The sequence below is a fragment of the Neolamprologus brichardi genome, chromosome 7 (assembly GCF_056152115.1).
Source record: "Neolamprologus brichardi isolate AB-2024 chromosome 7, ASM5615211v1, whole genome shotgun sequence".
Taxonomy (NCBI): Eukaryota; Metazoa; Chordata; class Actinopteri; order Cichliformes; family Cichlidae; genus Neolamprologus; species Neolamprologus brichardi.
Genome location: NC_142110.1, coordinates 57483113 through 57497759, shown reverse-complemented (window position 1 = coordinate 57497759; position 14647 = coordinate 57483113). Strand labels below are relative to the sequence as shown.

General features: G+C 41.4%; 1 protein-coding gene across 1 annotated transcript in view; it reads left to right on the top strand.

Annotated features, from left to right (window-relative positions):
• Positions 1-14647, top strand: part of LOC148102245 (voltage-dependent N-type calcium channel subunit alpha-1B-like) — a 224611-nt gene that overhangs the window by 191099 nt on the left and 18865 nt on the right. Inside the window, exons 36-37 of the mRNA XM_087842717.1 lie at positions 2638-2676; positions 10014-10254. Of these exons, the coding sequence (XP_087698843.1) occupies positions 2638-2676; positions 10014-10254 (280 nt within the window). The remainder of the gene's footprint in view (positions 1-2637; positions 2677-10013; positions 10255-14647) is intronic.

Below are 14647 nucleotides of genomic sequence, written 5' to 3'. Positions count from 1 at the left end.
AAAGAAGCATCTATGTCCACTGTGAGCAACCATCTTTGAACAGAGGCGGTGGTTTACGACACCAACTCTCTGCCATCTATAATCCAGTTTTGAGATCCCTTCCCAGATGCCTTAACGCCCACTCACACCCTGGGCCATCTGACCTCAGGAATTCGCATGATAAGGTGGGGCCAGGTTTCACAATGAACTCACCCGAAACTCTGGCTGATTGGGACCCACACCCAGTTCCACACCACAGGCGATTAGAGGATCATCAGGGGGTCCTTTTGTCCCTCTGTGGGGGGACACTCCCACTAGGTTTATATCTGGGACTCTCCACCATTTGACCTTAGAACTGAAGAAGCTTCTCGGATGAGAGGTGAAACGTCTTCAAGTAACTTAAAGAAGTCCAGACGCTTTTCTTTGCAATCTCCTTTGACAGCTTGTTAAATCGTTCATTGCTAAAACCACTGAATGAAGTACCACATTGTCACTGAAAGGTACATGCATTAATTTAGTGATGCAGAACATGTATAAGTGTTGTTATGCTTGATTTAATCTGCTGCTAATTCTGTTTTGCACTGCTGGAATTGCAGCTACTAGAAGAAAGACACCAAGAACACCTGTTCAATCAATACAATTAGTTTCACTTTGACTTCCAGACAAACAATTTCTGCATCGCCTTTGTTAGGCTATAAGACAGTAGTCTGCATTCAGTTTAAAGTTTTAGAAATCTAATCTGAGACAAATCACCTTAGAAATAAACAGCAACACTAAGCGTGCACTCAGCAATAAAGTAATATACTCAAATTAAAATCCCAAGATTAACAATTTTCTGCCACATTAATCTGTCTTATTTGCAACAGAGTTATGTTTTACTGCTATATTTTTTCTGTTCTTTATGAAATTGTAGACGACATTCTATCATCATTATGATCAGATAATGTCTCTGACCACCAAGGATCATTTTGGGCAAAACCCCACTCTTTGAATGCAAGGGCCAGTCAGCAACAAACTGGTGTTCACTTAACCTAATCCTAACAGGTTTTTGTTACATCCAGTTAAGCATGCCAATCCAAGTTGTTCCTGTGGTGTGGCCAATGTGCATGTTGCAGCTTGTGGAGGCCCGCAAGGTTTCATTATTGATCCATTCAAAGCTGAAAATCTCTAAATGAGTCTTTCACAAGAGCCTAAGAAATATAAGAAGCATCTCATTTCCTGCGTGATCTTAATCGATTCATGCATTCAAAGTGCCCTGCTCACCCACAGCCCTATGGGAAGAGCTGCTGTTGATTCTTCTCTCACAGGAGAGGTGAAGTCTAACGTAATCTGATTAGATCCTGGCTCACTGCCTGCTGTTTGTACAGTATTGTTTTTCTTCTGCTGCCAACTGAAACTTTGATAGCTCTTCCAAATAGCTTTGGATCCCAAATTTACAGAAAGAGGAATATGGTAATTGCATTACTGTGAAGAATAAAAAATTTGAAATGGAGGATTAATGGCCTTTTAGAATGTGCCTGCTGCACATGTAGGATTACTCTTGTGCCTCTGATTCTCAGTAGTATCACTTGATCTTGGTTGGAAAAGTATGTGCAGATCTGCTTTCATTTTCAGGGTATTCCCTTGTCAGCCCGTCTTGACAGACAAGAACAGAAGGAAGAGTGGGTGCCATGTTCTTTGATATATCTGTGACAATCACAGAATGCAGGATATACTGGAGGGAGCAGATGAAATGCTGGATAGAAACACACAAAAATATTACCGAATTTATAGTCTTTTATAAGTGACCAAGGGGCCTCCGTACTGTAGGAGTCATAGCCATTTTTGTTTTGCGGTTGAGGAAATAATGGATAGGTTGATTGTGATTTTATTCCTAACATGAGCTAGCCTCAGTGGGGTTTGTATGTACAGCACCCGGCCTCTCTCTAGTTGCTTGCTTTCCCCTCGCCCTTGTGATTAGATCTGTTAGTAGACATATTGGTGCCCTCTGCACCAATTTTCATTCCCCATTCCCTGTTTTTTTGCCTCTTTAGTGGATCCCTTGTTGGGGGCTCTGAGCCTACACATTTCCTCTGCTGGGCTACAGTGGACCAGCAGGGGAAACGGATGGATGCTGGATCTGTTGGGTGGGATTGCAGGGGGGGAGGTTGAGCGGGTGGTTGTTGGCTCTGCTGTTGCTCCCGGGTATCTAACCTGGTGGGATTGAACTTTACCTGTATTGCTTCTTACAATTTTTATAATGTATAGCAAAAGCCTAGCACATTCAAACATAAGATTCATAATGACTGTATTTATGTAGAGGAAATTAGGGCTTCCTATAGGTTTTGGGGGTTAGTTGGGATGGTGGTGGGAAGTCATATCATATGGCATGTGGGGGGTAGTGATGAGTTGATTCTCCCCTGCCCCACCTGCCTTTCAATCTAATGCAACTCAGTGATCCCTTTGCACACTTAGGTGGGGCTCACACAGAGAAATAAAAATTAGTCAACTAGAATAATATACGTAATTAGCTATAATAATTTATAGATGTTCCCCAATCAAAAAATTGGTGGACATACCTGGATATTATTTTGTCCTCATCTGTATATCATTTCTATCTTAATATTCCTAATATTCATCTCTCCTTTCTTTTCTTTCTGTTTCTCCCTTGCATTACAGCGGAGCCATTCACGCCACTCTCCAGGGATTCATCTAGCTGTATGTACATTCTGCCAAACAATATTCTTCTTTACTGCTATTGACAGTATGGTTAATTTATAGGCTCAGGCTTGATGGACTCTTAAAATCAGTGCTATAGGAACAAATCCAGAAACTCTGATGTTACCATCAAGACTTACACTGACACACGTCAATATTAGGTCATGGGAATTATCATGTGTAAGACGATACATTAACCCGATATATATTAAATACTGCTTTAAATTTGTCTCAGCAGAGTCTTAGCGAAAATGTGTTTCACTCATTAGCTAGTTCTGATTGAAACTACTCAGTTTATTTTACTTTGCATAAGTTAGGGTAGAAAAACACAATTATCCCATGAAACATACTTATGGTTAAGTATACAGAAATTGTCTGAAAACATGCTTCAGTTTTCCTGGTCAAACTTGGAAGGAGATATGTTTAGTTTCAAATAATAAAACTATCACAAAGAAAAGAAATCCCTATTGTTAGCCCCTCCATGAATCGCTATCTTATCGTGGTGGAGGGGTTTGTGTGACCCATGTTCTCAGGGGTTTCCGTAGGGGTTGGATGTATTGTGTGTTAAATGGTGGACCGATTCCTCCGTACTGAGACTACCTTTTGGGACATGGGATGTCACCTCTCTGGTGAGGAAAGAGCCTGAGTACGTGCATGAGGTCAAGAGGTACCAGTTAGATATAGTAAGGCTCACCTCATTGCATGGCTTGGAAAGTCTGGAACCAGTCTCCTGGAGAGGGGCTGGACTCAGTCTGGAGTTGCCCCTAGTGAAAAGCAACTAGACACTGCTTACTCCCAAAACACCTCCCACAGGACACGAAGGACAGGATCGAATACCTTCTCCAAGTCCACAAAACACCCGTAGACTAGTTGGCCAAACTCTCATTTACCCTTGAGAGGGCAAAGAGCTGGTCCGCTGTCCCACGACCAGGACGAAAACCGCATTGTTCCTTCTGTATCCAAGGTTCGACTAACGGATGGATTCTCCCACCCCGAGACAGACTCTCCCAGGGAGGGAGAACTTTTATCCCTGTACAGTTGGAGCACAGCCTGCTGTCCCCCTTCTTAAAGATGGGAACCAATCTAGAGTTTACCAGCGGCACTGTGGTTAGCACTGTTGCTGTAGAGCAAGAAGGTCCAGAGTTCAGTTCCACTGTCAGGCTGGGGTCTTTCTGTGTGGAGTTTGCATGTTCTTCTCGTGTTTGTGTGGCTTTCCTCTGGGTATTCCGGCTTCCTCCCACAAAGACATGCATGGTGATAGGTTAATTGATTAATCTAAATTGCCCATAGGTGTGAAAGCGGAAGTGAATGTGAGTGCGAATGGTTGTCTGTCTCTGTGTCTTAGCCCTGCAACAGACTGGCGACCTGTCCAGGGTGTACCCCGCCTCTTGCCCTATGACAGCTGGGATAGGCTCCAGCACCTTCTGCGACCCTGAAAACGATAAGCGGAAGCGAATGGATGGATGGAGGTTACCAATCTAGAGGTACCGCCCCTTATCTTCACACAACTAGGGCTGGGTATCGTCACTGATTTCTAGAATCGATTCAATTCTGATTCAAGTCGATACATATATATCCATATTTTTATATCTATAAAAGGAAAGCTGACACTTGCTAGAATTTATCAAAGGTGTAAGCATCACAGCAGATGCCTTTGTGTCAAAGTAACTGAGGATAAAACACAGAAAAACATGAAGAAGATTTTCCTGACCTGGGATTTTATAGCAGATGACCTTAAAAATATTCTGCAGTAGATCAAAAACAAAAGAAAACCATTAGTCAACATATGAACATTACCTGATGCTGCTGAAGTGAAGCAAAGCAAAGTTACAGAGGTTTTATTAGAGACACAGCTAAGTGTTTTGCAATTTTGCATAATTTTAAAAAAAGTTAAAATTTGTTCAGTAGCCTATTCAACAGCAGAAATGAGGCTTTCTTTTCCTAAGTAAGTAAAAAAAAAAAAACAGCGTCCGACAGCGCTGTAAACGACGGTAGACTTGTGCGTAGTAAGCAAGCAAATAATGCAGAAAACAGAGATTTTTGATGAGAAACTGTTCTCAAAGTACACTGAAAGAGAGAGAGAGAGAGAGAGAGAGAGAGCTGTACATGAAGTGTGATTTTTATCATGGTGGAAGCAAAACAGCAAAAGTAAGAGGGAATTCATGACAATGTTATGTGAAGCATAGTTTGGATCTTCTTTTGCTGCTGGTTCAGTCAATTGTTTGGAGAGAGATAAAAGTACAGCTTCCGAATCTAGCGCAAAATGGATGTAAACACAAAGCGCCAATGCATCAGAATCGGTGAGCTGTCGGCTTTCAGCCCCGACCGTGTCCGTGCAACATCTCACTGATTCTGATCCGTCAGCGGGTCCATGCTTTGTGTTTACATCTTTGTGCAGAATCTGTTTACCTGCTCTCATTTACTGTTTTAGCTGTTTGGTGGTTGTTGAAATTTTGCTAGGTTTAACCTTAGATTCCGGTGTTTCGGGCAAAATAAATTTATATATGAAAAAATCAATTCAGGAATTTAATGAATCGATATCACATTATCCGAGGTAGAATCGATAATCAAAACCCACCCCTACACACAACATTGTAAAGGTGTGTCAACCAAGACAGCCCTACAACATCCAGAGCTTTCAGGAACTCAGGGCGAACCTCATCCACCCCACGATCTACCTGCATGATACACGGTGCAGTCACGAGCAGTGGGTAGAATGAGACTGCAGATACAAGCGGCGGAAATAAGCTTTCTGCAAACGGTGGTCGGCCTCTCTCCTAGAGATATGGTGAGGGCTTCTGCCATCTAGGAAGGGCTCAGAGTAGAACTGCTGTTCCTCCGCATCGAAATTAGTCAATATGGGTGGTTTGATTATCTGGCAGTGATGCCTCCTTGGCACCTCATGGCTGAGGTGTTCCGGGCATGTCCTACCGAGAGGAAGCCCCAGGGCAGACCCAATACACTCAGAGATTATATGTCTTGGCTGGCCTCTTAACGCCTTGGTGTTGCTCCAGTAGATTTTCTTAGTGTACAGGCTGTGATCAACTGACCTGCTGCTCTTTGTGAATATACACAACTGAATTCAACAAGATGTGAGCAGATGTTTCATGAGTTGTAAACTGTTTATGTTTTCTTTACATTAGACACTACACAGTTGGTATGAAGGTGAAATTTAATGAATCTAAGCATCATTAGCTAAAATTCAAATGAATCTCTGCTACATTTGATTAACCTCACTCCGACCATGAAACCACAGCCAGTGTGCACACACTGTTCTTTACTTTAAATTCATCACACAGGACAGGAATCTAATCTGTTTCATTAAGCTACAGAGTATTTTCATGCAACCTTTAATAAACACATGTTGTCCACATTACTTTTTTTTTTCTCAGCATCTGATTTAAAAACATGAGGACATACATATATGTCATGGTCCTGGGTCATGTGACCCAGTATTCTGAGTTTCTTGATGTTTTTGTTATTCCTTTCAGTCTAGTTTCATTTCAGTTTATCTAGTTACATTCTGTCATGCCTAGGTCACAGTTTTAATTCATGATTTTGTCAGGGTTCCTGGGTCGGTGACCCAGTGCTTTCCGTTTTGTTCACGTTCAGTTTATTTCGTCACTTCCTGTTTGTTCCTGTGTTAGCTCGTCTCGTGCCGTTAGCCAGATTATGTTCAGCTGTGTACTCACCGGTCTCTCATTACCATCCTCATCAGTCTGTGTATTTAAGTCTTCTGTTTCTATTCGTTCTTTGTCGTGTCATTGATGATGTTCATGTGATGTTGTCCTCCCCGTGTTCTCTCAGTCAGTCAGCCATTCAGTGTTCCAGCCAGTCAGTGTCCGTTCACCCTCTGTTCCTCCACTCCTTATAATAAACATCCACCAGTCTTCACCTACCTGTGAGTCCTGCGTTTGGGTTCCTTCTTCCTCGCCTCCACACAACGCCTGACAGATTTATCAAGCTCCCCATTTGTCTCATCCCTGTGTTAAGTCTTCGTGTGTTTATCTGTCATGTTTCATGTCCAAGTTTTCTTTGTTTGTCTAGTTCGAGTCATGTCTGGGTCTCGTTATGTTTCCCATTTTATTTTGAAGGATCCTTGTGTTTATTGTATTTAGCTTCACGTCCCCTGTCCTGTCACTATGTTAATTGTTGTCAGCTGTTTTCCCCATGTGATTCCGCTTCCCCTGATCATTCCTTATGTGTACTTAATCCGTGTGTTTCTGCTCAGTCGGTGTCAGATCGTCTGTTATCCTCACCTCATCTTTTTACCTCATCTTTTTTGTTATTGTGTCACTGTTTCATAGCCTGCCTAGTTACTCTGTGTTCATAGTTTTTTCATAGTTCTTTCACAGAGTGTCATAGTCTTTTTAGTTTACACAGTGTTCTTAGTCTCCTTAGTTTTCCCAGTTTCAGTGTTCTCTGGTGTTTTTGTCATGCCATCAGCCACAATAAAGGCTCGCTTTATTTTTGGAAACCTAGTTCTGTCTGCATCTGGGTCTACCTCTTCTTCACACCGGCGCACCCCGCCGTGACAATATAAGCCTTACATTTCTAGTTTATCAAATACCAGTGAGCAGTCCTTACCTTTAAATATAGTATAACCTCTCTTCTTCCTGTCCTGTCTTTCGTATCTTTCTCCATCTCGGACAAAATTAGCTCCATCTCTTCATTTAAAAAACAGTGCTAGCTAAAGCTAGCTACATCTATATCTGTACTTTACACATTAGTGTACTTTGTTATTTCTGACCTCTGAAAATCAGTTTGTTTGTTTTTTTTAGCTATTGCTAAATACAGAGTTTTTTTTCTGGAACTAGAAGATGTCTCTTCAAAAGTCTTATTCACCCTTCACTATTAATTTAGACTTTTATATATATATATATATATATATTAGGGGTGCAACGATACACAAAATTCACGGTTCGGTTCGGTTCGATACTTTGGTGTCACGGTACGATATTTTTTCGATACAAAAAAAATGTTCATCCCTTTTTATTCATTTGTCATTTATTAAATTTTCACAGCACATTCTGCACCACATCTCTGTGCGTTCATCATTTGTTTGAAGCCAGCTCACCTCCTGCAACCACTTGTCCGAGAATACGCGCTTCTTTTGTGGTTCGGACTCCTGACATTTCTTTGGAGGTGGAGGAACACCAAAGTAACTGCTTAAAGGAGCTTCTTCGACATCTTTAAGAGTTCTAAACAAATGTCTGTCCTCCTCCAGAAAACCTTATGTATGCAAACAGGCGTTGCAACTTCTTATCTTGTGCGCGTTTTTTATTTTGACAGCGAATGCGCACCTGTGGACCACTTATGTGCAGCCCTGGTTATTTAGCTCGTCATATTGCAGCCACAGAAATTCTTTTGTCCATGAAACCATAAAGCTGCACTTTCTTTTTGCCTTATAGTCTGATTTGTCATAACGTTTCCGTTTTGTGGTAAGCTTTTCTTTGGCTGTCACTTCTTCACCCTGACCTGTCTTATTTGGTTCAGCAGAACTAAAATATATATCCTGCTGCTTTTACACACGCACTCACACAACGCTCAGCGATTCTCTGCGCGATCAACCTCTCGCATGTTTAAGCTTGCTGCGGGAGATTTCACTTGTCATGTTTGCATAGTAAGCTAACGATTGATAAGATGATGTCAGAGGAATTGGTGCGCAAATTATCATCACTCACCAATCAGTGCTGTCGCTCTCTATACACAGTTCGCACGATTGCAAAGTGAAAGCAAAAAACAAGCGCAAATTCAAACGCGATTTCAATATGTCACATACTGACAGTGGCTCACCGATGCCAATGACATAATTACCCAGCTACATTTCCGAAAGAATGCAAAAGCATTGACATATATTTTTCCTTCCTACGATAGGCCGACGGGCAGGGCAGGGCAGCCCGACTGGAAAAATCGCTAGCCCCGGGACGTCGGGCTAGCGATTTTGCGAGCCCTGTATCTGATTGAGGAATCACTCATCTTTGGAAAAGAGAGTTTATTACAGAGGAATGGCTCTTTCCAAAATAAAAGCTATAATATACGCTTCTTCTGGGCTATATTCTCAGCAGCATATTAAACATATCAGGTCCCCATAAGGAGAATCATGTGCTAACCGCTGACTCCGGTAAAGTTTGTAGCATGCATGCTTGTTGTTTTTCTCTGCTTCCACTTGTCTTTGCACTAGGATGATGTCGGCATAAATGTGCAGTCATATTCGTTGTGTTCCCACTAGTGCTGTCAGCATTAATCTGAAATGAGGTTAACGCCACAACACGGCAAATCTCCGTTAACGAGCTACCGCGGATTGCCCCGTGTGTGGGGCTGGACAGCCAACACGTTAACGAGCTAACTGCGCTAACACACTAGTTCCCACCCATGTAATTGAGCATTGCGTGGCACATCCAACATACTGTTTTACTTTAGTCCATGACACGCTTACCTTCAGGGTCATACATCACATGAAAACCAAAATAGTTCCAAACGCCAGATCTGAATGAGGGTGGGGGAGGTTCAATTTGCCATGTTGCAAGGAGAGCTTAACTTCTGTCTCGCTAGCTTGCCCTGCGCTCAGTGAATCTGTGTTCGACTACTCTGCCTAGGCTGCACTGTCAAGCGCAGATCCACTGAGCGCTCAACACAGACAGCACCGTCAGAAGGAAAGTTGATAAAATAAATTAAAAATGTTGTATTGTTCGATACATATGCGTACCGAACCGAAAGCACTGTATCGAACGGTTCAATATCGATACGAGTATTGTTGCACCCCTAATATATATATATATATATATATATATATATATATATAAATTTTCTGTTACAGATCATTCCAGTTGGGTGTTCCATATATGTGAAAAGTCTACAGAAAGTTATAAAACCTGAAACTAATTCTATCTTAAAATAGGTTAATCAGCTGAATGAATCAGCTCCTACTGGTATGAGTGAAACACCTGGTCCTTTGCCTTTAATTTCCCCGTCGTGGGCTCAATAAAGTCTTATCTTATCTTGTCTTGTCTTGTCTTGTCTTAATACTTACTTACTATTTACTAAGACAGAGTTGTATGGGCAGATTGGCCCTGTGCTCCTAATACTGATGCATTCTTTAGCTAAATGTAAAATGTTTTCACTCCCTTTGTTGTGTCATGTGGGACAACAGTCAATTATTCTAAAACACAACACAAATTATTACATTTCTGCTGTAATGTATTTTCTTCATCAGATTAAGCAGTGGGCAATTACTGTGTGGATTAAATAATTAGATGCAGTTGTTACATGAAGCTGGGGGGGAAAACAACTCTAAAATGACTGACTGGCTTTCTATATCCGTCTTCCTCCTTCAGTCTGTCCCTGATGCCAGCCCTATGAAGCGCTCAGCCTCAACTGTGACCCCACAGCGGCCCCAAGAGGTCAACTTAAGAGACTACACCCTGGAAAAACCAAGCCAGGAGAGAACCCACCACCATCACCATCACCATCACCGTCGCTGCCACCACCGTAGAGACCGAGACAGAGATAGAGACAGAGAGAACAGACAGAGGTCTTTAGATGCACCTTTGGCAGGTCAACCACCCGGTTCTGCTGGTAAAGTCAGTCAGAATTTATTCACAAGCACTATCAAAATCACAGTGTACAAAAACATTCAGTATCATCTAGTCCCACTTAGTATTGGACTGTCCCATCATGATATCCTATAATTTTATGTGATTGTTTTTAGTTCAGTTGCAATTCATTTATATGGTGCCAACTCACAAAAATAGTTTCCTTTAAGGGGCTTTATATTATAGGACGCGTGATCTGCAATATTAGCAAGAGCCCCAGCTACTCACTAAGAACAAGGACTTGAGTGACGATGGGGTTGAAGAAGTCTCTTTTAACCAGAAAAAAACCTCTAGAGCAGTAGGAGAATAAAAAAGCGGTGAAACAAAGGATCTGGAGGAGCAGTGCACAGTGGATTGTGATCCCCAGCAATCTTAGTGTGAAGACTCTGCTTCCCATTCTACTTTGGAATACTCTGTGAACTACAGGTTTACCTGCAGTCTGAGAGCAAAAGGATTTGGGGAGATTTATTAGGATTTATTTAAGATAAATGATAATGACTTAAAATAGAGAGCCAATAAAGTGAAGCTTAAATGGAAGACATATAGCCTCCCTCACATCCTAGTTTTTCAGCATTACTAAAATGTGTTCCTTATTTTGATAGTATTGCACAGATGAAATAAGGCAGTCTTGTTTCTTTAACATGCAAGTTAAAGGAGACAGACGTTTGGGTCAAAAATAAAACTTAGAAGCAGAAAATGACACGTATTCCAGATATCCAGACTTTCATAGTCTAATAGCACTGGGTATCTGCATGTCAGTGGAATCACAATGTTTTCTGTTAACATCACCTAAGTGAAGCTCATTGGGTGAGCGTCACTTTGGTGATGGTCAGTAGGTTCACTCAACCTACTGAGTTCCTGTTTCTTTAATCTTTGACACTTAGCACAAAAACTGTGGGAGTAGTTATTTTCACCATTCAAATTTTAAATTGTTCTGCTATTTCTGCTAATGCCAGCTACAGGGCTCTAGAGTGTAACCAATTTGGTCGCTTATGCGACTTAATTTCTCAATGGTGTGACTAAAAAAAATCCTAGGTCGCACTGGTGCAACCAGCTGTTTAGTACAAAAAAAAAGTCTCCACAACTCCTGAAAGTCTCTGCGTGGTCAACAGTAGACACACATTATGCCCATAACATGGTTTAAACCAATCAGAGATAGTCAGGGGCGGGGCCTCTCTAATTGGACATGGTTCAGATATTGCTGTAGTCCTTTGCGTGTGTGCGTTTGAAAGTGCAGGCAGATAGAGAGTGGTGAGTAGCTTGAATAAAGTGATATCGATTCATTAAATCCTGAATCAACTTTTAAATATAAATGTATTTTGCCAGAAAGGCCAGAATCTCAGTTTAAACCTCACAAAACTATTTCAACAACCACCAACACGCTAACAGTAAATGAAAACAGCTAAGCGGATTCCACTCAAAGACGTAAACACAGAGTGCGGACCCGACGCATCAGTGAAATGTCAGCTTTATCACCTGACGGCATGTACATGGACGCGTTGATGCTGAAAGCTGACAGCTTACTGATTCTGATGCGTCGTGTCCATGCTTTGTGTTTATGTCTTTTTTTGCACTAGATTATGATGCTGCAGGTTTTGTCACTCTCCAACCAAAATTGACTGCAGCAGCAAAAGAAGATCAAAACTTTCTCTCTCAGTGTACTTCTAGAACAGTTTTCTTTCTCAAATCTCTGTTTTCTGAATTATTCATTCGATTATTAAGGACAAGTCATGTACAGTGCTGTCGGGTGTTGTTTTGTTTTTCTCCAAAAATGACCTCCAACAAGAAAGCCTAATTTCTGCTGTTTAATAGCGAAGAAATGTAAACTTTTTTTAAAATGATGCCAAATTGCAAAACAAGTGTCCCCTCTCCCCACTCCCTTTCAGCGGCAGGCAGCAGCAAACAGGTCATCAGAGGCCGAGATGATGATTAAGTTTAACATTGTCTACAATGTCTACTACTGCCTAAGACTGCCAAAGCACTTTACGAACAAGGAAAAATTGTAAAATAATTAATTTTCATACCGTTTACCGTTTTCCCATGAATTACGTTTGTTTCAGGATAGGAAATCTGTCTTTGCCTCACTGAGATGAGCAGGCACCCTGAGAGTGGGCAGCACAGGTTTGAATCCTACTTGTGGTTGTTGCCGCATTTCTTTCCCACTCTCGCTCCTTCTGCTTTTTTTTTTCTTTCTCGCTCCTCTTCAGTGTACCCTTTGAAATAAAGCAGACAGTTCAGCTTCTTCAGCTGTTTTCAGCAGATTGTTCCGCTTCTTCAGCTGTTTTTGGCACATGATTTCCACTACATGGCATTCACCCAGTATTTTTGCAGGAAATGCAACTTTTACTAGTTAACAAAGCAATTTGCAGTTCTGGAAAACAATAGATAAATGAATAAATAAACAATCAAGAAATCCTCAGATTTTCTTCAATGCCACCATCAGGTTAGCGTTTCCACTTTGCCATAAGTTTTTTGCTGCTTAGTGGCAGTTGGTTTGCACTGACTAAAGGCTCACCAAAGTAGTTCAGACTCTTGTCATCTGTCAGCCTTACAGTAGATTGCATTGCAACATAGTCACTGAAATATCTCTTCTTGACAGATATTTACCTGTTCAAATGTAAACAGATACTCATTCATATTCGGAATCAAAGGTTTCAGATTCTGACACCTTTTGACAAGAAGGGCAGCTCTCTAGCACAGGGGTCCCCAATCCCAGTCCACGAGGGCCGGTGTCCCTGCAGGTTTTAGATGTGTGCTTGATCCATCACAGCTGATGTAAATGGCTAAATGACCTCCTCAACATGTCTTGAAGTTCTCCAGAGGCCTGGTAATGAACTAATCATGTGATTCAGATGTGTTGACCCAGGGTGAGATCTAAAACCTGCAGGGACAGCGGCCCTCATGGACTGGGATTGGGGGCCCTTGCTCTAGCATCTTACCCCCTTCTTACATACCACTTCAAATATAACATGTACTGTCAGTTTAATATAGTTAAAAATAGTGACTTAACTTAAGTCACCTATAAAAATCTCTGATTTTAACGAAACATTTGACAAAAAATGCTTTTTGATTTTAATGTACAGTGGGGGGAAATAATTAATTTTTCCACTCCTGAATTTTCAAGTTTGCTCACTTACAAAGAAATGAACAGTCATCCTGTAGATTTCTCGACTACTGCTTGGCAACTCAAAGCTTGACCTCTGTCCATAAAATTTCTATAGGTACTTAGCCCCATCCTATGGCCCCTCAATGTATTGAAATCTTCCTGTAACTTTAGCAGAAAAACAGACCCAAAGCATAATGTTTTCACCTCTGTGCTCGACTCTGGGGATTTTGGGGTTAAACTAGACATTTCTCTTTCTCTAAACACAGCAGCTCAAGTTTATGCCAAGAGTTGGGTTTTTGTGTCATCTGACACAACACTTTCTCACAAGCCTACTTGTGAGAAAGTAGGCTTGCTCACAGGCAAACTTAAGATGGGCCTGCAATGTGCCTTGTAGATTTTAGTCTGCTTAGTGTGTGACTATTGCTGTTCTGTCTATAGATCATTAACAAGCGACTCTTATGCAGTTTTAATCTGATCCACCACCTTTCTCATGATTATCCACAACCCATGAGGCACAATCTTGCATGGAGCTCCAGACCAAGGACAGTTGATGCTCATTTATATGTCTTCCATTTTTAAAAAAGCACGCCAACAGTTGTCACCTTCTCAGCATACTTCTTTCTGATAGTCTTATAGTCCATTCCGGTCATCCAGCGTTGCAACAGGTCTACAGCCTGTCCCTAGTATCTTTAAATAGCTTTTTATTCTTACCCATGGTGGATAGTTGTGCTTTATACACACAACAAATTAAGAATACCTGAAATAGCTGTATTTGATTTATTGATAACAATCTGTGTGCCCAACACGTTCTCACTCCCAAAGCGTAACATTTTATGCTAGGTGATTACGCCTCCGGGCACCCACACATCCCTATATTATGACATTGGAAAAATGAGGAACCATGAGAAATATTTGGAATGAATGTATGTTCGTTTTACTTAACTTGCTTTGGAAAACAATATCTAACATTGTTAAAGTGCTGGTTAAGGTTAGGGATAAGGTTATGGTTAGGGCTGGAATACACAGCTGGAACGTGTATGACCGCAGAAGCGTCATTCTACTGGATTTCATCCATAACCTGGCGCATAGCATAAGAACGCGGAATGTCACCTTTCGCGTTCTGCAAAAGCGCCTCGGGACTTGTCAAATCGTCAGTATATTAAGCCTCGGAAGTGAGAACGGTCTGGTGTGCCACATGGGCAAACAACCAATCCTTTGGGAGCCAGAATTCTGATTGCGGTTAAGGGGATAAAATATTAATTTATATTGA